The 23,664-nt window shown below is 42.9% G+C and overlaps 1 protein-coding gene across 1 annotated transcript in view; it reads right to left on the minus strand.

Moving 5' to 3' along the window:
* Positions 1-23,664, minus strand: part of COLEC12 (collectin subfamily member 12) — a 196,468-nt gene that overhangs the window by 26,202 nt on the left and 146,602 nt on the right. The window contains exons 3-5 of the mRNA XM_059039964.2: positions 18,794-18,916; positions 9,083-9,181; positions 7,295-8,341 (exon numbers count right to left, since the gene is read on the minus strand). Of these exons, the coding sequence (XP_058895947.1) occupies positions 7,295-8,341; positions 9,083-9,181; positions 18,794-18,916 (1,269 nt within the window). The remainder of the gene's footprint in view (positions 1-7,294; positions 8,342-9,082; positions 9,182-18,793; positions 18,917-23,664) is intronic.

Consider the following 23,664-nt stretch of genomic DNA (forward strand, 5'->3'; position numbering starts at 1 on the left):
GCGCAGTGGTTGAGAATCCGCCTGCCGATGCAGGGGACACGGGTTCGTGCCCCGGTCCGGGAAGATCCCACATGCCGTGGAGCAGCTGGGCCCGTGAGCCATGGCCGCTGAGCCTGTGCGTCCGGAGCCTGCGCTCTGCAATGGGAGAGGCCACAACAGTGAGAGGCCCGCGTACCACAAAAAAAAAAAAAAAAAAAAAAAAACCTTCTCCCCAGGTTTCCAGGCTCCAGAACCCTGAGCCTTGAACACACAAATCCCCTAAACAAGCAGCTCCAAAGAGGACAGAAGACTAAATCACTGTGCCATTTCTGCTTTGACAACCAAACTGCAGGCCTTGAGAAGGGCCCAGCCCTGTGTCCTATGCCAGAGATAACTTTCCAATTCGTTTTCCAACAAAACTGCTGGTGCTTAACAGAAAGTAGAGAAACCACTTTCATTCTTACTGCCAGTCAACATCTTGGAGACTCTGTTTTAGAACCACGAGTGGTTGGGTTGGAAGACAGAACAAAACAGTAATATAATCCGACATATTTTTCTTCTTATTAAAACAATCTACTTTGCATGCAGTGAAATTAATCAAACATTTAACACCCACATATGAAAAAGTGATCCTGCTTCACTTAGGTGAAAAGGAATATACAAATTAAAAGGAAATTTAAGAGATATTTTTTGGCAATCATTTCGAAGAAGAATTTGATTCTTGAGCTCATGTTCAAGACAGTCAGGCTTCTGGAAAGCCATGGAAGCTCTCTCTCCACAGAGGAGGATATATTTAAACCACTGTTTCTCACCAACTGGCCATGGTCTACATCTATGCCTTTGAGTTGCCTACTCTCGAGGCTCCCCAGACAAGTGGTCTTGTTTGGGGAAAGAGTATCAAGAGGGGGTGGGGTCGACAATGAGGAATTGAGGCCTCATGCCTGATCCACTGTCCATGCCCTGTCCTGCTGTGTGTGCTGTCCAGCCTTCCTGTGCATCTTTCAAGGTCCAGATCAAATGTCAGTCTCTTACTGAAGCCTTAACTGATAGCTCTCCTGAAGATAAACTCTCATGTATTCAACCTCCCCAAACATGCCATCTTTCTCCTGAATCATCCGAGGGCAGCAGGGTACCGTGTGGAAGCGTGGGTTTAGGGACCAGACAGACCCAAGTTTAGCACTACCTACCACTGACTAGGTGCTTGATCTTGGATTAGTTACTCAGGGTCTCTGTGCCTCAGCCCCGCTCCCTGCAAATGGGGATGCTGACGATTCCTACCTTAAGGAGCTGTAACAATGAACAGAGACAACTTATCCAAGTGCTCGCTGGCATGACTGGCATGTTGCAGACACTCAATAAAAGTCGATTAGGGGCTTCCCTGGTGGCGCAGTGGTTGGGAATCCGCCTGCCAATGCAGGGGAAACGGGTTCAAGCCCTGGTCCCGGAAGATTCCACATGCTGTGGAGCAACTAAACCTGTGCACCACAACTACTGAGCCCACATGCCACAACTACTGAAGCCCGTGCGCCTAGAGCCTGTGCTCTGCAACAAGAGAAGCCACCACAGTGAGAAGCCTGCACACCTCAACGAAGAGTAGCCCCCGCTCGCCGCAACTTCAGAAAGCCCGCTCACTGCAACAAAGACCCAACGCAGTCAAAAATAAATAAAATAAAATAAATAATTTTTTTAAGTGGATTAAAAAATGAGTGAAAGCCAGGGGTCGGCAGCACCGAGTGTGATTCCTCTCCTGGGCTGGGCACCAGGAAGCCAGCAGTTAAGTACTTTTGGACCCACATGGTACAACTATAGTCCTTGTGCACATGAAGCTGTTGTTTTCCACAGCGATGTACTGCTTGGGGCTCCAGTGGAGGGAAGTCTTGGATAGGAACTGAACAAACTCACTCTAGGGTATGAATATTAGCTAACCCCCTGCCAGGCACTGCACTATTTTATTTACATTATCTCATTAAGTCCTCATGACTCTAAAAGATAGATGCATATGGGAAAACCGAGGCACAGAGAGGCTAAGGAAGTTGGTACTCGTATCCAGGGCTATCAGGCTCTAGAGCTTTTGTTCTCACCCACTAAACCTCGTGCTCCTTTCAGAACAGCAGGTGCAGGGAACTGTCTGATTGCACTAGGAGGATGTGACTTACACCTGCATGGCTTGCAGAGAATAGCTCAGGATGTGAGGTGAACTTGCCACCCAAGAGTGTGTGTTATGAGTATAAAGTCCTCCATGTGCCTAATTAGGATAAAAAGCATTACATTATTGGTAACAAAAAAAATAAGGTTTGGGGATTTATGGATGTAGAGATAATTGTTATCAGGATTCAACATATGACTTAATATCTAGTTCCACATTATCATCTGGCTTCAGTGCCATCTAATCAGTCAGCTTCAGCTTTCACTTCCTAATGAGGCAAGTGTCTCCTGTGGCTGAAATGTCCCAGAAGCATTAGGGGTCTTGAAGTGCAAGTCACCAAGAATTTCCTGGAAAGCATCAGGGTACTCTGAATCTTGCAGAGGCAAACCCAGCATAAGCCAGTGTTAATCCCATCCTGCTCCTTCCTGTTTTATCCCATCTGTCCCTCATCCTCGGGGGTGGGACATGCGTACAGAGAAAGAGGAAAGGTTCTAGAGATGCAGGGTGGGAGGAAACATTTGCATTTGGAAGTGGAGGTCTTCCCCCAGTCTCTGTTTCTCTTGGAATCGCCGGTGGGCATTCCCGTCCTGGAGGAAGTTGAACACATTGAATAGAAAGGGGGTGGCTTGGCTTGAGAAGTTTCTCAGGTCAACTCACAGAAAGCGCAGGTAATGAGAAGACCAAGGATAAATGTAAATGGGAAAGCATATGAAAAAAAGAAAATACCATTCAGAAACCAAACTCTGATGCCTTTCAGAGACACTGAGCCAGGAACCTCACCCTAAGAGACATATCCCACTTAATACATCTAAACAGACCTCCCTTTCTGCATCTCCCAGTTGGTACTGCCATCCGCCTAGGTGCTCAAGCCAAACACTTAGGAGACACCCATTCCTCCCTTTCCCCCACCCTCCATGGCTGATGCATCCGTGAGCCTCGTCCACCTGCAGGCAGCAGCCCCTAACCCCATGTTCAGTTTCTGTCCACAGCACCCTGACTCCTACGATGTACTGGTGTCTCTTGGCTGCCCCTTTGGGCTTGGGACATTTCGGGGAGGGAAATCCAGTGTCCTGTGCACCAAACATAGTCAAGAAGGGATTGGCACAGACTCCAAACTGCACAGCCCCTCCAGCCCGGGGATTCCTCACCCCGGTGGGCATGGCCTGTTGTCCAGGGGAGGGCAGGGCTGTCCTTGATTCTACCTCCACGATTCCTCCTGACTGAGGAGACGCACTTCTGTCATCTCCACTGCTACCATCCATCCCAGGTCACCCATGACTGTTCCATCGCCCCTCACTGGACCCCTGTCTCCAGGCTCACTCCCCCGGAATATGTTCTCCCCCCAGAGAACATTTATTTTTGTATTTAAAAACGTAAATATTTTTATATTTAAAAATATAAATCAGGTCATGTCACCACCTTCCTTAAAACTCCCCTTCACACTTAGAATGAAATCCCATCTCCCTGCCCTCACAGGCTCCCTCGGGACTGGACGGCTGGGAGGGGGGCGTGCACTTTCTGTGATTATCAATGGGGTTCTCACCATGGACTTTGCACCAGACACACCGGGCTCAGATCCTGTTTAGCTGCTTATCATTTCTGTAAATTTAAGCAAGTTCCTTAAACCTCTCACGCCTTAGTTTCCTCATCTATAAACAGGTGATGATTTTCTGAGTACCTGCCATGCAGAGTGGGTGTTAGGACTCACCAGGATGGTTCATGAAAAGCCCTCATTTCTCTCACACTCAATATCAGCTGATAAAAATAATCAGAACAATGGAAACATTAACTAATTTAAAGCCAGGCTCTGAAACTTCAACCATGAGCTTTTCATACCCTTCCTTAGCTGTTAAGCCACACTGTCTATAAACTAAAAATGTCAGAAGTTTCCTTGTACAAGAGAAGTTAACAATTAAACCCATGGAATAATAAAACTATGAAATGTATAGCTAGAAAATATCCAGAATACCATGATAGGATTGCCTAAGGTATAACAACTTTAAGAGACAATTAGAAAGCTCTTATTTTCTGAGGTTGCACGTCTGCTGAGATCTGCCCTCATTTTGAATTTAGGTTGAGAAAGAATAGGAAAAAAAATAAATCAAGCACTGAAGAACTTTCTGGTCATTCAAAAGCCCACCTCTTTATTCAGAGTATGACTCATACCTACAGTACTCTGACGGGCATTGTCCGACCTCTCTAGAGTTGGGGCATGCCTATGGTTCAGGAAACCCCTTATAGTCTCAGGCAACACTAATTTTTATAAGGAACATTATATAAAACCAAAATTTATTTTCCTTTAATGAGTACCCACTAGTCTTTGTTTCACCCTCTGGAGCACCTCAGATGTCATTTAAAATCTCTTCCACATGCTGGCCTTTTGAATAGTTGTAAACAGCTGCCTTATTCCCCCACTAAGCTGTCTCTCCTACAGGTTAAAGTTCCCAGGTCCTTCCTCACAGCACATGGTTTCTAGACCCCATCATCCTGGTCATATTTTTCTGAGCATGATGGTCTGTGAGCGCCCCTGTTGAAAGGGGCTCCCCAACATACGCGGTATCCTCCAGGAGTGGTTTTGCCATGCTGAAGGGAAGTAAGATATCACCTCCCTCATTTTGGAAATCATATTTCTATTAATACGGTCAAAGATCACATTAACTTCCCTGAAGACACATCAGTTGCTTACAGTCAACTAAAATCCCCACACTTTTCCTGCACACTTCCTCCAAGCCATGCCCTCCCATCAACACTGGTATTTGGTCTTTTCTATGTACGAGCAGGTTTTACATGTCTTCCCTATTTTGTTGGCATCTCTTTACTATGCCAACCTCTGCAAATCATTTTGGATTATGATTCTATCACCCATTAAATAGTATATACAGTTTCATGTCACACAAGGATTAGATGACCAGGTCATCCACATCCTCAAGCGAGTCCCTGCAAAGCTGTTGGGCAGGTCCCTGCCATCTGCCACCCGGATCTGCCTCCAGGCTCAGAGGGGCTCATGAACTATCACTCTTTATACTCAGTCATTCAATAGTATGGCAGTCACACCCCACGGTGACTCCCAATGACTCATGCCCTCATATAATCCCCTCCTCCCCTTAAGTATGGAACCTCTAACTTGCTTCTAACCAATAGAATATGGCAAAGGCGATGGGATGTCACTCCCTTGACTAGGTTACATTATATAAGACTCTGTCTTTGCCAACTAGGGTGAGAAAGACTCCCTTGCTGGCTTTGAAGAAGCTGTAATGTTTTGAGATGGTCACATGGCAAAGGACTGGGGGTGGCCTTTTGGACCTGAGAGCCGATCTTACAGTCCAAGCAGATGAATTCTGCCAAGAATGTGAAGGAGTGTGGAAATGAGTCTTTCCCTAGTCAAGACTCTGATGAAACCACAGCTCCTCGCTGAGACTGCAGCTGCGTGAAACCCTGAGCAAAGGATACACCTGAGCTGTGCCCAGATTCCTGACCACAGAAACTGTGAGATGAGAAGTGAGTGTTTTAAGCTGCCGAGTTTTTAGTAATTTTCTATGCAGCACAGAAAATGAATACAACCAATAAACCCATCTAACTGGGCTATAAACCAGCACTGATTGCTCCATCTTGTTCAAGGGTATCACTGCCAAGTGCCTTGGTGAAATCCAGATATGCTATTTTTCATTCTCCTAGTTTAAACAGTATACAAACTCTGTTAATGTGAGGAAATAAGATTAGGTTCACCAACCTTCTTCTTAGTGAATTCATTCTAATGATTATTGCATTCCTGAAAACTCAAAAATTATCCTTTTTATAATCTCTTCTCAAATTTTTCTTGGGCTTAAAGACAAATTCCCCATTCTACACAGTGTGCAGACTCTACCTTTATCCCCCTTTTTTGAAAATCAGGATTACTTTTGCTTATAGCCAGTCTCTTTTTACCCTAAAATTCTCTTGATTTTCAGCTACATGAGAAGACCATCTGGTCTTCTTTGTACACCCCAGAGCGCCGAGCACAGCATCTTCCACTCAGTACTTTCAACTTAAACCCTGTGAAAATAGTTATGACTGAAAATACTATTAATATATGGTTGCTGCAAATCTTCAGAAGTAGGCTTAATCTAATCCAAAGACTTTCAATTTACAGGGATGATCTGGTTGAGAGCAAAACTCAGATTTTTATGTAAGTCCATTATTCCCCTCCTCTGTGGTGTTAACAGTTACTGTAATGGTCAACCATCCATCTGCTCATGACACTTAGAAGTAGGAATCTCTGGGCTTCCCTGGTGGCGCAGTGGTTGAGAGTCCGCCTGCCGATGCAGGGGACGTGGGTTCGAGCCCCGGTCCGGGAAGATCCCACATGCCGCGGAGCGGCTGGGCCCGTGAGCCATGGCCGCTGAGCCTGTGCGTCCGGAGCCTGTGCTCCGCAAAGGGAGAGGCCAAAACAGTGAGAGGCCTGCGTACCGCAAAAAAAAAAAAAAAAGAAGTAGGAATCTCTTAATGGTAACTCCATGATCTAAAAGAATTAATCTTCCTTCCAAAGGAGCCTGATTTATAATGGCACTGAAATAGCTAGGCACTAAGAAAATCCAAGTTAACCAATCTTTCATCCCACAAATATGTAATGGAACACATTTGAGCACTGTCCACAAATTCTTAGTTATGCTTCCTTTCAAGAAATGGAGCTTAATTCCCTTCCCCCTTGGGTGTGGGATGGACTTAGTGACTTGTTTCTAAATTAGAGAATGTGGTGGAAGTGATGGTATGTGACTTTTGAGGCTAGGTCGTAAAAGGCATTGTGGCTTCCTTCTTTCTGTTTCTCTTGGATCACTTGCTCTGGAGGCAGCCAGCTGCCATGTTGTGAGAACACTCAAGCAATTTCACATGGCGAGGAACCAAGGTCACCTGCCAGCAGCTGACAAGCCAAGAGCCGCGTGAATGAGAATCTTGGAGGCAGATCCTCAGCCTCAGTTAAGGCTTCAGAAGACTGCAGCCCTGGCCAGTATCTTAACCACAACCTCATGAGAGTTACTAACCATCTAGCTAATCTAAGCTGCTCCTGAATCCCTGATCCATAGAAACTATGAGATAATACACGCTTATTGTGTTAAATTGCCGAGTTTTAGGGTCATCTGTTACACAGCCATAGGTAACTAATACAAACACAAATTCAGAATTTTCGCTTACCTTGGAGTATTGTAAAATTCTTGATGAGCTGACCATGCTTGGAGTCCACCAGCTTCATTTCTTCCATAATCACTGATAAGTTGGCCACTTCAGTGTCCAACCTCGACCTCATCAAATCTTGTTGCATCCTGAGGGAAACAGAATCCAAACGGATGTTGGCCAGTGTGTTATTCAAGGAGGTCAGATCATCCGTGTGTTTGGTCAGCGTATCCGTGCACGTGGTCCTGACTTCATTCAGGTTGCTGGTCAGTGTCCGTAGGTAGTGGGCCGTGTAGCTAATGTTGCTAATGATGTTCACAATGTCGGTCTCAAAGAGCTGGAAGCGCTCCTCCAGCTGGTTGAACTTGACAGCCGTTCTGTTCTCTGCATCCCTGTGTACATCCTGCAGATCTTTCAGGTTCTGCTCATTGGCTTGGGAGGCTGTAGTGATGTTGTCCATCTGCCCTGCAAAGGAGCTGAGCTGGCTGTTCATGTCCTCCAGGGTGTCATTGTTGGCTTTGGCCAAGGCAGAGTTATTGGCAGCCAGCGTCTGCAAGCTCTGCACTTTCTCCTTCAGCCAATCCGTGTCCTTCTTGGCTTGAAGGAAAACCTGCTGCAGGTTTTGGAAGTCATTCTTGATTCGCTGGATTGCCTGGCTTGTGTCATCCAAAGAGCGCTGCAGATTTGTGATGAGGTTCCTTTGCTGCACCTGGGTCAGGTTCAGGTTGTTGAGGTTCATGATGACCACGTTGTGAGAATACATCTGGCTCTGCAGGTTGCCCTGAAGCACACTCGTGTCTTGCTGCAGATTTGTGACATAGCCATTATATGCCTGGAGGGTTTTGTTTACAGTGGTGATGAGGAAGGAGTTATTCTCCAAAGTTTCTTTCAGTTGACTCTGCTGGTCCACCAGCGCATCCCCGCTCACCTGTAACTTCTCCAGCGTATCTTTGTTCTTGCTAGTCTTTTCTGTAATCTCACGAAGTTGCTGACGAAGATCCAGAATGTCTGACCTGAAGGTGGAGAGTTCTGAGTTGGTGCTGAGAGCTTTCTTCCCAGTTTGGTCCCCTGGAATAAGACACGTGTGTTACTCAGATTGGTGGGATGGAGAAGTGTTCAGGTGAGGCCACAGATCCCAGAGACCTAACTGGGATGTGCTCTATTTCATACATAAAACTCGTGGGATATGCAGACTGCACTGCAGTAGTAAAATCCATATCTCTGTTAAAACTGGGTCCTCAGAAATTGGAAAGGCTACTGAGTACTAGGACTGACTAACTTGGGTGAACACTAATCTCAAAGGAAGGGGAATTTGCCTGATTCTAGAGCACTGGGAAGGACGTCAAGAAGGCAATAACCTTCTGTTTAATTCACCAAAATTCCTTTTTAAAAAATTGAAAAATATCACAGGATAAGAATAGGCTGGGATCTTTTATTTTTTTAAATTAATTTCTACAATTTTTATGACGCTTAAAATATTTCTAATAGAAATTTACTGAGTATTTCATAAAAGAGCTTTTAATAAAGGGTATTTGTGGTTCTTTTTGATCAGGATTGGTCTTCAGGTTTTATGTGGCACATAATAGTGTTTTCTGGGGAGCGGAATTCAACTCCAAAATTGGTCCTTAACTTTAAAATTTTAAAGCCTTTGAATTAAATCATGAGGAAAGATTCAACACACAACATGAAAGTTTAAAGTGTTTCTGGGTGAATGTGAGTTTAGAGCCTGTCATTCTAAAAAGCTGTGGTCATTTACATAGAGTTGAGTTAGGGGATTCAACTTAATGGTTCACTCTCATTGCAGATTACCTAATTTTTTCAGGTCGCTTTCCACTGCTGTGAGCTTGTCATCATAGGTTTGGCGAGATGTCTCCATGCCACCTGTAACACTGTCCATTTTCTCTACAACTAAGATTTGGAAATCAATGGATTAATACACACACCTGCCCATATTTTATTTTTCAGTTTCAACAAGAGAGCATTTCATTACAGAATAAAGGAAAGAGAGTGAAAGAAAAAGTATAAAAGAAATCAAATATAGGGGAAAAGCCATTCTTTTAGAAAAATAAGTAACGTACTTGTCGCAAACCCCGGTGGTAGTTTACTTGGTTGAGAACTGTATGTTCTTAAAAGCTGTTCTCAGGATTCTGTATTGGCTTGGAGATTTTAGAAATTATATGGAACTCACTAAATATTTTTTGTATTATAGAAATCCTCAATCTGTGTTATTTTTTATATTAACTTCCGTAGGTGGAGGCATAACACAAAATTTTGTCACTTATCAGACTCCCTACCATTCTTGGTAGGTGTAACTCGATTATATGGAAGGAGATTCCATCGCAAAGAACATCTAGCTCAAGTCTATACATAAAGTCGTTGTAAAAGGGATGCAAAGTCAAGGGTGTTTGCTACTCTCTATCATGAGTTCATCACTGAGGCTTGAAAATCTGCTTCTCTGTAGTGACAAGTGAATCTTTATCAGTTCCCAAGAAGATGCCTAAGTGGGTTTCCAAATAATAATTTACTAAGAAGACTTTTTTCTCAGCATTTTCCTGATTGTACATGACAGGGAAAGTTAGTGATGCAGTGTTAAATTAAAGCCACTGTCGTTATTTGTTCTCAGAAGGCAGTAATTCTCCATGGTTATGAATTTAAGTTTACCATTCTAAAATGTCTGGGAATTGTCTCCTAAGGCAAAAGAAACAACAGCAAAAATAAACAAATGGGACCTAATTAAACTTAAAAGCTTTAGCACAGCAAAGGAAACCAGTGACAAAATGAAAAGACAACATACTGAGAGAATATATTTGCAAATGATATGACCCATAGGGGTTAATATCCAAAATATATAAACAGCTCATGCAACTCAATATCAATAAAACAAACATGCCAATTAAAAAATGGGCAGATTTATTATACAAACACCAAACTTACTGAATTATATATACTTTATTGTAATTTAAAATAGAGAATGAATATGTAACATATATGTATACACACATACACACACATATATATATATATTTTTTTTTTTTTAATTGATTTATGGCATCCTCGATGCTTCCCTGAATTCCAAAGTTGCAGTGTCAGACTCATTTTCATCTATTTCCTTCTCTTTATACCAGCCTTCATCTTTTATATTATTGGAATAAAAATATCCAGGTCACTAAGCTCTAGTCCATAAAGAAGAAAACTCTTACTCTCCCTAACAGTGATCCATCCTATGTCATAATCTCCTTCATCTTCTACCTTCTCTAATATTGTACCTCTTCATATAAATGAAAACATGATTCCTTCCCAATAACACCACTTCCCTGGAGGTCCTCCCTAGTGGGGACTGTAGGTATTGACATAATTGTTTACCTCTGGCACATCTTGATCCTTATCTTTGAAATATCTTTTAACCCTTTCCTCCTTTTGAAATCAGCATCACCCAATTTTACTCTACTTTTCTATCTTTGAGGCTATAAACCACAGAACTTCAAGACATGGTGTACCTTCTCTCTGATTTCAGCATCTTTTTCTTCTCATCCTTTCAATGCAACATTTCTTGAGACTTCAGTGCTTCCCTATTCATCTGGAATGGACGCATTTCAACAACTGTCTCTTGCTCCTTACAACTCAAGCCATGTCATTGTAACTCATCTTCCAGGAGATTCCCCCCGCCACCAAAAAAAAATCCAACCAACCAACGAACCAAACAAACAAACAAAAAAAACAGGCAGAAGATCTGAACAGACGTTTTTCCAAAGAAGATATGCAGATGGCTAACAGGTATGTGCAAAAAAATGCTCAACATCGTTAATCATCAGAGAAACACAAATCAAAACCACAATGAGATATCCCCTTACACCTGTCAGAATGGCTGTCCTCAAAGTCTACAAATAACAAATGTTGGCAAGGATATGGAGAAAAGGGAACCCTACTATACGCTTGGTGAAAGTGCAAATTGGTGCAACCACTATGAAAAACAGTAAGGAGGTTCCTCAAAAAACTAAAAACAGAACTACCATGTGTCCAGCGATTCCACTGCTGGGTATATATATGAAGAAAATGAAAACACTAATTCAAAAAGATACATGCATCCCAATGTTCACAACAGTATTATTTTATAATAGCCAAGATATGGAATCAACCTAAGTGACCATCAACAAAAGAATGGCTAAAGAAGATGTGGTATATATATATATATATATATATATATATATATATATATATATATACACACACACACACACACACACACACAGAGAGATATATATACAATGGAATATGACTCATCCATTAAAAAAGAATGAAATTCTGTTATTTGCAACAACATGGAGGGACCTGGGGGTATTGTGTTTAGTGAAATAAGTCAGACAGAGAAAGACAAATACTGTATGATATCACCTATATGTGGAATCTAAAAAAATAAAACAAACGAATATATAAATAACAAAACAGAAACAGACTCACAGGTATAGAGAACTAATGTTTACCAGTGGGGAGAAGGGAGGGGAGAGGGACAAGATAGGGATTAAGAGATACAAACTATGTATAAAGTAAGTAAGTAACAAGGATATATTACAGCACAGGGAAATATAGACATTATTTTGTAATAACTTTAAAAGAAGTATAACCTATAAAAAAATTGAGTCACTATGTTGTACACCTGAAAATCAACTATACTTCAGTAAAAAAAATAAAGATAGAAAAAAATAAAGTGTACTAAGTGAAAAAATAAAAATAAAAAATATATGTCAAATAAGAGTATATCCCTCCAGAAGTAACTCCTGTGAGATCCAACCTCTAGCAGCCTGGGATAAAGTCTGAGTGTCCCTCTTGGTAGCGATAGTTTTTTAAAAAAATAATGACTAATTTTTTAAGCATGAATATGTTTTATATATTACTTATCAGCCAATGGACCCAGTCTATTTTATTCAGCAAGTGTTCCACCCACATGGGACTGCGTGAGAAGATTCTCCAGGCTCCCATCAGGAAGCAGAAGTATGTTCCCAAGCATACGTGTGACCTAAAGTGAACCAGGCTCCACAGCTCCCAGCACCTTCCCTGGAGAAGCTCGTCGTGCTCTTCCTCAAGCTTCTATAGTCTGGTCATAATGAAATGTGTGCTTTGCACCAAACGCTCTTTCTCCCCCAAGCCTTTCCATGCATGCTTCTCCCCACCTAGAACGTTCTTCCCTGGCCTCTTCCCCAAGCTAAGCCCTCCTTGCTCTTCAAGACTCAGCTGGTCATGTCCTGTGGGAAATCTTTGCTGAAGTTTATGTTGCAGGGGTCTCTCTCCCGATTATAGGTCTCTCGTCTCTGTGTTGTCATGGTTTCTCTACTCTAAGACGCTTTAGGGCAGGACAATTTGTGTTGGTTTTATCTCCAGCTCTTAGCTCAGTGTGTGGCGTGTAGTAGGTATTCATCACATACTTATTCATTACACCATTTATTTAAATAAATGAGAATCTGCCTGCTGGCTGCTGAGGCCTGTGGAAAAAATTGACTGAGCTAGAGGTTATGCAAACAAACGTATAAACCAACCAATGCAGGGAGGCCTCAGCACTAACAATGAATATGGCATTTAGTTGAATAATTATCGGGGTTTTTTTAAGATGACTATATAAACACAGAGGTATAGTTATAATAATCTGAGGGTTGTCTGATAGCCATGCACATTCCCAAATCCCTGGAAAATAGGAAGAACAAAATGTTTCATTTGCATTTTAGCAAAGCTAACCTTAAAAAAAAAAAAAAGAATGTTTACAAGTTTAGGTTCAGTTTTGAACCTCAAATCAAAACACATGCCTCAGTCTGTCCTCAAACCACATACAGGATCTTAAGTCCTGACCTTTTTTCCTGGAAGCCAAAGAAACCTCTGAATATGCTGACAGGCAGTCATTTTCTACCATCTCTAATTTTTCTTCCATTTTACTTTTTAAAAGCACAGAACTGTCATAGACAGATAATTCAGGTTTGTATAGAGTAAAAGGAATAAATACATTCATTTAAAAAAACCCAAAAACCTGTTAGGTTTCTCTTTGGTGCTAGGAAACTCTTTGCCCCGCCCACAAGGATTAAGAATCGGTTACATGCACCAGTGCCTGTGTGTCTGTGTTTAAAAACACAGGATCTGGGCTTCCCTAGTGGCGCAGTGCTTGAGAGTCCGCCTGCCGATGCAGGGGACACGGGTTCGTGCCCCGGTCCGGGAAGATCCCACATGCCACGGAGCGGCTAGGCCTGTGAGCCATGGCCGGTGAGAGTCCGGAGCCTGTGCTCCGCAAGGGGAGAGGCCACAACAGTGGGAGGCCTGCGTACCGCAAAAAAACAAAAAAAACCCCAAAAAACAAAAAAACAAACCCACAGGATCTGGGTATAAAGCTGCAAACTTGAGGGCTGCAAAACTGGCAGCTTGCTTAAGTGCTTTAAAATACTAGACTGATGGAGATCCAGAAGTAACACTCGTTGTAATAGCACATAGCATTTTCGCTGTTTTTTACTCTTAACTCATTAGCGCAAATTCTCTGTCAGGAAAATAGTGGCAGACCATCCTCTCTGACCCTGGAAACTCCCCATATTTGGAAGGAGACCTTAGTTTGTAGATTGTCCTCATATGAGGAAAACAAATATGAAACACAGAAGGGTCACGAGCAGTCTGTTTTTTTCACAGCCTCCCCTTTATTGGAAAGTGTTTCTTGACAGATTTTTTTCTTCAAAATATTGTTGCTTTAGGTGTCACATCTGAAGTGTTGCCCTGCTTTAAGTACCCAAAACTCAATTCCCTAGGATCATCTGACAATAATACCTTTTCTATAAAAGCATGTTAGTATCATTCCTTGGCCTGGGCCACTAACTTCCTTCTCCCTCGTCTGGATTCCACCCATCCTTTAAGGTCCACTCCAAATCTCACCAGCACATCAGTGCTAAGCCTTGCCTGATCATCTGATTCCACACCAAGGGACCCTTTATCTGAATGGCAATAAAAACAGCCTCTATGGATTGCCTACTCTTTGCAAGGTGCACTGTATCATCACTGCAGTTAATCCTTATGACTGCTGTTTTACAAATGAAAAAAATTGAGGCTCAGAGATGTTCAGTAACTTGTCCAGAGTCACACAGCTTATTTTTTAAAAATTTTTTTGGGGGTAAAAATCTGCACTTTACTTTTTTAATTTTAAAATTTTTATTATTTTTTTTTGCCACACGGCATGCAGGATCTTAGTTCCCTGACCAGGGATCGAACCCACGCCCCCTGCAGTGTAAGTGTGGGGTCTTAAACACTGGACCACCAAGGAAGTCCCTCACACAGCTTATAAGTGACTAAGTGGGATACCAGGCCAGGAGATCTAACTCTAAAATCCATGCTTGCTCTATAATTCCACATTGCCCTTCATCCAGTATTTCTTTTTCCTAAATCTGGTTTCTTCCAAGAAAAGTCCCTTCAGGGGAAGGACTATGTCTTCTTTATCTTCCCTTTACAGTGATCATCCTCAGATGTTTACCAAGTATCTGCCAGGTTTGTGGCCCAGAGCTGGACATGGAGGATCCAAGAGACTTAGCTCATGGCCCAGGCCTTGGGGACAGGAAACAAGAGCAGAGCACAGAGCTCCTGCCTGGTGCTCACGAGGGTCTGTACCAGCCTGACTGTGGTCCTGAGGGAGAAACACTCCCCCTGCTGGTACCCGGGACTTCCCAGCAATACCAGTTACGCTCCTTTGTGATGTAATAAAGACATTTCTACCTTGAACACTATTTCATATTTCATTACAAAAATACAGAAGATCTGGTTATAGGGTGTTATCCTGGATTCTGACAACAGCTACACAGTGTGATCTGATGCACATCTGAAAGCCTACTTATCCAGCTGTAACTGCTACCTTGGCAGAGCTGAGCATCAAGGCAGACATTTATGACTAGGAATGGTTGCATCAGAGGAGGTTCTTACTGAAAAAGATTCAGATGTCTGTCTTTCATCTTTATCCTAATTACCTTAAGGTAGATGCCTGCTGGGCAGGACCACAGACTAGGATTTTCCTGTTCAGGGAATGTTCTGGAGGAAAAATGACCCACTGAATTTAGGAGGTGGCTTCTGTCATGGAAGCTCCACTGACCGATGATAGAGTCCAGGACAGAGGGTGCACCAAGCTGTAACTGTCTGAGAATGTGCTTTCTGTAGAGTGGCTGACATGCCTCATTGTCACAGCCAGTGTACTGACCTGTCTGGGTGACTCAGCAATCCTCTGACTTGTTCAGCAAATTCTCTGGAAGGAGCTTAAGTTACATCCTAACTTGTAGCTGCATAAGTGACATAAAAGGAGAAGTAAAGAACAGTTTTGAGGAAAACACCATGGAATTGCCTTTGCAAACTCTGATAAATAAAGGAGTTTCTATTTTACTTCCTTCCAACTTCTCTTCCAGAGAAGCCTCTTTTTTCACTGAATATTCTTTTTTGTTTCTTTCTTCCCTTTTTTTTTTTTTTTTAAAGTGGAGCGAGTTTCTCCAGACTTCAAAGGGAGATGTGTAAAGGGAGAACTTATCTTTCTGCCTCTTACCATGTTGAGTCACCAGAATCTTATCAGCAAGAAAGAGGAATCACTGTTCAAGTAAAGGGAAAACACATCTGGAAAATATCAGCATTTTGGCTTATTAAGGCTGTGTTTAAAGACAAAAATTGCATGTTGTGTTACCTTATTTTTGTCAGTAGAAGCCTGAGGGATGGGGACCCTAAAGGAGGGAAAGAGGGGCCTCCAACTTGTCTCACTCCCTCAATCTCTTTGCCCTTCATCCTGGCGAGATACACCCCAGAGCAGGCCAAGTGATCTTCAGGATTTTAAGCTTCTAGGTAGGGCCTTGAGTCACAGCAATTGGCTTAGAGGTCCCTGGGCATTGATTGATGCCTTTATAGAAGTCGGCCCTAATCTATAATTCAACCATCCATCCATCCATCCAACCATCTTCTCATTAATTCATTCAGTAAACTTTATTGAGTAACTATTACATACTATGAGCCAGGTGCTAGTGGGAGATATGGTAAATAAAAGATAGTCTCTTGTCTTCGTGGAGCTTACAGTTTGGGTGGTGAGACAGACCCACTGGCCATAATGATATAGTGTGATAGGGGCTAAGAGTAAAAAAGGATGCCATGGAGACCAGCAGGAGGGCACCCAACTCAGCTTTCAGGAGCTTCTGGCGGGACATGTGTCTGAGGGAGACACGAAGGGAAAGAAGGAAGAGAAAGTCATAAAGAGAAAGGTGGAGAACAGAGAAAAGGTGTTCCAGGTGAATGGACCAGCCCACACAAATATGCCAGAGCCGAGAATGGCTTTCCACTCTCATGAAAATGGAGGAAATATCTGTATATTAAAAATAAACAAACAAACAAAGCCCCCTATTTTGTATCTTTCTGTATAATTCTTAAGGCATAAAGATCCTAGACCTTAATTTTTTGCAGAGGTAAAAATGACAAAATACCATACAGAGATATTTCTTCAAACCTTTCTCATCTCTGTTTACTTTCATATCACACAGTGCTGAGCCCTGAAGATACCTATTAAATGACTGTTTGATTTCAAGCATCTCCTTTATCTGAGTTCACTAGGAAAAGTTGTGAAGTGAGTAATGACCTAAATGACCCAGTAAAGGAAGACAACCAGGCTGAATTACCTGGGACATAAAACACCTTCCTTTTCCCCACTAGGTTTCCTCCCCCGCCTCCCTCTGTCCAGCCCCGCCATGATTTAATAGCCTTTCTTAACACTTGCTCTGTTAATCCTAGGTTAGATTAACTCATCGCAAATGGATAAAATGACCTGGTAATTTTCCAAACTTCCACTGCCCAAGTTCATCAGTCAGCCCACTACAGGATGTACACAATTTTCCATGGAAATAGCCTTAAAAGTGGACTTAACAAGCCTTGACTATACTGAGTATTTTTAACATGTTTTGCCATTCTCATAGCTAGAGCTGTAAAAATGCAGTTGTGAAGAAGCAAAGAACAGAGAGATTCAGCCACTCGCTACTGGGACCACCCTTAGGACAGGTGGCTCAGTTACATCATCTTTGCTCATCGCAATCACCTTGAAGAGTGGCGTTATTATTGCCATTTTACAGATAAGAAATCAGAAACACTAAGGGGCTATGATTCATACCCAGGTTACACAGCCATGCAGAGGACTTAGCGTGATGCCCGGTACGCCAGCGAGCACTTAATAAACATTCACAATTGCATTACAAATGGTGGACTCAAGAACTGGACCGGGACTGTCTGGCTCCAAAGCCCATTCTTATTCGAGTACATTGTTTTCTCAGGAAACCGATAAACACTGGGAGAGCAGTGGGAGGAGTTACAAGCTGGAGGGAATTCACTTTGCACCCTCTGTCCCCAGGTCAAGTCTGTGGGGCAGGTAACAGAGAAGGGAACATGTGGGAATTCTCCACCGTTAATCTGTCAGTGCTGAGGGAAGACACAGTGAAGATCAACAGACCCCGTGTCTGCCTCCTGCTGAAACCAGACATCACATCTATCTCGCATGTCTCTGTGAGGCTTCCATGGCTGTTTTCTTTTATTAATTAATTAATTAATTAATTTAGGGCTGTGTTGGGTCTTCGTTGCTGCACGCGGGCTTTCTCTAGTTCTAGCGAGCTTGCGGTGCACCGGCTTCTCACAGGCTCTAGAGCGCAGGCTCAGTAGTTGTGGTGCACGGGCTTAGTTGCTCCGCGGCATGTGGGATCTTTCCAGACCAGGTCTCGAACCTGTGTCCCCTGAATTGGCAGGCGGATTCTTAACCACTGCGCCACCAGGGAAGTCCCCCGTGGCTGTTTTCTATAAAAGGGTTTACGTAGTTTGTGATTCTGAATCAGGATGCCTTCTACCTGCCGTGTCTGGAACAGGGGTGGGGGGATCCAACCCACTTTGCAGATCTGGAGGATTCAGGCAAAAATCCTCCACTGACCTTAAACCAAACATGTTGAAAGAATGCCTGATGTGCCATAAAGTACAGTTGAGGTGGTGGTGCCACCTCTGTGTTTAATTTCTACAGGGTGGTATTTTTATGGGGGTATATAAACAGCGACCACAGTAAATGTGCTGAAGAGAAACAAAAGGGAATTAATTGGCCAGTCCCTAGGTGAAGTAAGTTGTATCTCTTGGAGGTCTTATCCTCTGTCAATACAGTTTTCCCATGTGCTGACTCCAGGGTTTTCGTGGGGCCTCTTAGAGATAAGATGAAAAAAGATAGAGGAAGAGGGAGTATTTGGAAATAAGTAGGAAAAAGCAACAAAGAGGAAAAATTTTATAACTCAGAGGACCATGATTATGGTTGAAATGACTCAAAAGGAATTGCTACTTCTCTCCTTTCAGATCTCACAGCTACAAGAAGCTCAAGACACAAAGATGGAGCTTAAGATGTTTAAATTTTGTTGGCAAGAGTTACATTAATGAAATACTTCACACTTGCAAATGTACTTGTTTTTTCAGGCTTAAATTAATGAAAGAAAACTTGCTATTTGGAAGGAAAAAGGAAAGAGTACTTACCTTTGTATCCCAAAATGGCTACTGTGATTGTTAACAAGGCACACAAAATGTATAATAATATGATAGAAAACTTCAGTGCCCAGTTATTTTTACATTTGGTACATTGTGTTCCTTCCTGAATACCTGTAAGAAAAGTCAAATCTTAATAATAGTAACGAAAAACACATTTCAAAAGTATCTTTTTGCATTTTGGTTCAAACACTATAAGTAAGAATATAGTTTTTACATATGCCCTACTATATGATGAGTGGTATTTTAAAATTAAACATACTTGAACAACACAAGCACTTTAAATCTCTCCATCATATTATTATAAATGTATTTAATGACTTGAAAATAGAGAACTTAGTCTCATAGGACAGTTTCAAGATCACATTCCATTATAATTATAATTTCAATAAAGATCTCTACATGACAAGAGATTTAAAACACCCAAATCTACTTGTGTCAGCTATTATTGGACCTACAGTAATTCAGACACAACCACCACCAACAACAAAAAAATTGTGACTTGTCCCTTGATGTTTGTTTCAGTGGTGTGCTCGAGCTAGTTCCTACTGGCTTGCAAGAGTCAATTGTCAAATTTGTAGGAATTTTGGGAACTGGTTGTTAAAGGGTTGGCAGCTTGAAATCAACCCTGGAGGGAGTATTTACACCATGGAAATTGGCAAACACTACAAATGATATGCCCTCCCACACCCTCAATTGCTTTACCAGCATGCCACTGGCTATACTGTACTATAACCTACAGCAGAAAATATAGGTAATTTTATGATTAAAATGCTCCACATATAACCATCTTTGTACATTACATATATACAGAAAACAGACACTGACCCTTATTTAAGTTATCACAGTGATTTAAATAAACTAGGGAACAACCAGAAAAAACAGACATTTTTGATGAGAGGAGGTAAATTTTTAGTGCTCACAGCTGAACTTTTTGAAAAACATTCTAGTCTAAGTGGTAAACCACCAACACTTCTGCAAGTGACTCCAGAAACTAACCCATAAAAAGGGAACTTGCCATCGGACTGATGAGAAACACAGAAGACAAAGACTCTTGACATTTTAATGTGAAAATCACATTGTAAGGAGTATCGCAAGAGTCTTCCTTTCCTTGTGTGTGTCTTACTAATAGCGTCTCCCAGGAGCAACAGCACATAAAGCACTGATCTATGATTGTGCTCAATAACTTTTTTTTTTTTTTTTTTTTTTGCGGTATGCGGGCCTCTCACTGCTGTCGCCTCTCCCGTTGCGGAGCACAGGCTCCGGACGCGCAGGCTCAGCGGCCACGGCTCACGGGCCCAGCCGCTCCGCGGCATGTGGGATCTTCCCAGACCGGGGCACGAACCCGCGTCCCCTACATCGGCAGGCGGACTCTCAACCACTGCGCCACCAGGGAAGCCCTGTGCTCAATAACTTTTGATGGGTAAATTGTTAAGATTAAACCACAGCTGAAGTTTCTCTCCTTTGGTTTCTAATTTTACTCATTGTGCCCTTCCTCGGTGAAAAGAGTTCTTCAGCTGTGTTTAATGCAAAATGATGAGAGAAACAGCACAGAACAATGACTCAAATTAAGTTTTAGGGTTTAACCAATCCCTCCAGTGTTCTGGGCTATACACCCAAGGGGAAGGGGCTCAATCTGTCTGTTCCATAACTTAGAGCAATGATTCTCAAACTCCGAGGTGCACTGGATTCACTCGAAAGGCTTGTTGAAACACAGCCTTTCTAATTCAGGAAGTCTGAGAAGGCGCCTGAGAATCTGGATTTCTAACAAGTTCCCAGGGGCTGCGATGCTGCTGGTCTGGCCGCCATGCTTTAGAACAGTGCTTCTCAAACCGTCAAGTGCTTACAAATCACATTGTTGAAATGCAGATTCTGATTCAGCAGGTCTGAAGCAGGAGCTAAAATTCTGTATTTCTAACAAGGTCCAGGAGATGCTTCATTGGAGGAACACATTTTGAGCTATGGTTTGTTTTAGAAGATGGTCATGCTGGGTCAACCTTGGTTAGCCAATTCCTCGAAGGTAAGGCTGTAAAGTCAGACTTATTGATCAAACAGACCTAGAGTTAATCAGCTTCTCAGCATCGCAGTTTTCTCATTTCTTTGACTCCTTTTCCTTTCCATCCTCCTCCTTCCATCGCCACCTGGATGTTTCAGTGCCATCTCTCATGTCCAAAACTGACCTTGGTACTAGCCCTGCCAAACCAGATCTCCAGCTTTCACCCAACTTTTTTATTTCCATCCAATCTAAATACTCCTACCATCCCAATCCCCCAGGTGGTCAAACTCGGACACCTTGAAGTCTTCTCTTGTACTTATTCTCTAACTCAATCGGTCATCAGACCCTGCTAATCTTCCTGCGGATATTTTTGTCATGATCATCTCACCCACAGTTTATTGATGTTCATTTACTGCCTACACTGTGCCAGACTCTAATATAGGTACTTTACATCACCTTTAATTCATATAAATAACCGTTCAAGATGGCATGGTAGTGAGAGCTGAAATGACATCCCATAGACATGATAGTCAGGATTCGAACCTGGGCCTGTCTGACTCCAAACGCCATGACCTCTCCCCTACGCCACGGTGCCTTTCTGGTCAGGCTTTCCTATCCATTACCACTGCCACCATCCTAGTATGAGATCTTCTGGTCTCAGTGGAAGATTCCTCTTCCATTCCCACTGGAATCCAGCCTCACCCTGTAACAAAATACTGCTAACCTCATGATGATGCCAAAAAGAAAAACACAAAGAAAACTTCCAATCGTTCACCCTTAACTAAAGGATGAACATATATACACACACACACACACACACACACACACACACACACACGCACACACACCTGCTCATAAGCTCTCTATAATCTGGCAGTTTAAAATGAAACAAAGACCCCTTATATCCAGTTAGAGTGAGCATATTTTTGGAATTGGGAGTGGGGTAAGCACAGGTAGACCCAGAGATATGCCACATCTCATGTTCAGAAAACAATTAACTTGCTTTGGTGGCAACTGTAAAACACAGAAGGAGGATAGACCCAGGAATGCTGTGGAAAGATTGGGTGACACTTTTATGGTTGATGGAGGGTTTCATTCCTTTTGGATTTTAGGACTGTCGTGGGTGAACTCTTTACACCTCTCCAGGGCTATTTCTTTCATTCCATTAGAAGAGCCTCAGAAGATTTGGTCAGAGGGCAGATGATGACAGATAACAGAATTGGGGGCTAGAGCATTGCTTAGAGGTCTTCCGGTCAAGCATCATCGTGTTACTGATGTGGAGAGTGAGGCCGGCGAGGTAAAGCAGAGTCAGAAGGAACGTGCCCTGACGTCCAGTGCAGGGGTCCTTTCCTCCCCTTCTCACCACGCGTGCTGGCGCTGTGTTTGCCACTGGACATCTTATGCATGTGGTCTTCATGCAGATCTGCTCCCAGACAGTTGTCACTGCTTCACATGCTGAAGAACAAGGGTCACTTCCTTGTGACACGCATTTCTCGTTGCTGACTCTATCAGCATTTAATCAATATCAGATGGCACCGCCTGGTCTCCCGTCCTACTTGACACAATTTCTCTGTCTTGTTTTTTCTCCCTCCCAAGACTTATTTTTCATAAGAATTCTGTTTTATCTTTTCCTCTCTGCCCTCCACTGGGAGGACATCTGGCCAAACATACGGATGCCTACTACAAAGAGACCCTGCTGGCTCACGTAGCTGGGGGACCCCCTCCTCCTTGAACCTAGATGGTCACAAAAAACATTCAAGAGAGACATCCCCCTGTTACCAGCCTTTGTAGTGTTTGTTTTCTTAGCATTACTTTCCAGAGACGGGGGACTCTGTTCCCATTGCGAGGGGCCGGTAGGAAGGGCAGGGAATGGATCTGCAAGGCTGCAGATAAGAGATTCTAGGTCAGGAAGTGAAGCAGTTTGCCCCTCACCGAGAGAGCCAGTTTATCACAAAACCTGGCCCAAATGGCACATCTACAATTCAGCAGGCCACAGGCAGAACGTGCCTGTAGGACCCATGCCCTCCCATGGGTTGCCCCTCCTGCTCTATCCCCACTGAACTCAATGCTTGGCTTGTGTTCTGAATGCATTTTCCAGTGTCCAAGTCTTTATTGTACAAAAAACACTGGGGAGGCCAAAGGAAGCCAGAATCACTCTGGTTAACTCCTTGAGTATTCTACGAAGTTCAGAATAGGCTGACAATTTGGTCCCATCCCCAGTGTGCAAACTCAAAGTTCCCTGTGTTGCCCTGCTTCCAATAACACGTTTTAAGTAAGAAGATGGGGGTCAGTGTGGCCACTGATCAGGGTATGGTGAGCTGGTTGGAGAGAATAAGTGAAACGCTGCAGGAATGACAGTGCAGAAGGCCAGAAAAATTCACCAGCAAAGAGAATTCCTTTCTGCTGTGGTTCTCCATAAAGAGCCCTCCCAAGTTCTGTGGTCCTGGCCCCAATACAGTCTGTTTTGCCAATCATTTTGGAAAACAAAAGAGTCTCCTTCACTATCATATTTTTCTACCATCACCAAAAGAGGGCTCTCTGTTAACATGGATGTGTGCTGATCAGCACCCTTCCTCCTTAAGGCTGGCGCTGTGGGCGAGTGCACGGCACTTCCGGGCTGTCTTAATTATCATAAATGTCCAGAGCTCAGTGGTGTTGCCATAAAGATCATGTTACCATAGAGAAGCTTCAAAAAGCTGGTAGACTGCAAAATCCAGAAAACCACAGGTTTTGATCTGCGTTTTGCAGTGACCTTTTCATGTGGTTTTTTAATAGTTATTAATCTACTGCGTGGTGGCATATATTACCATAAGCCCATGAGAATGATTTGGCTCTGACGGTAAAACTGATGATTCAAATACATCCC

Source organism: Kogia breviceps, chromosome 15 (assembly GCF_026419965.1).
Source record: "Kogia breviceps isolate mKogBre1 chromosome 15, mKogBre1 haplotype 1, whole genome shotgun sequence".
Classification (NCBI taxonomy): domain Eukaryota; kingdom Metazoa; phylum Chordata; class Mammalia; order Artiodactyla; family Physeteridae; genus Kogia; species Kogia breviceps.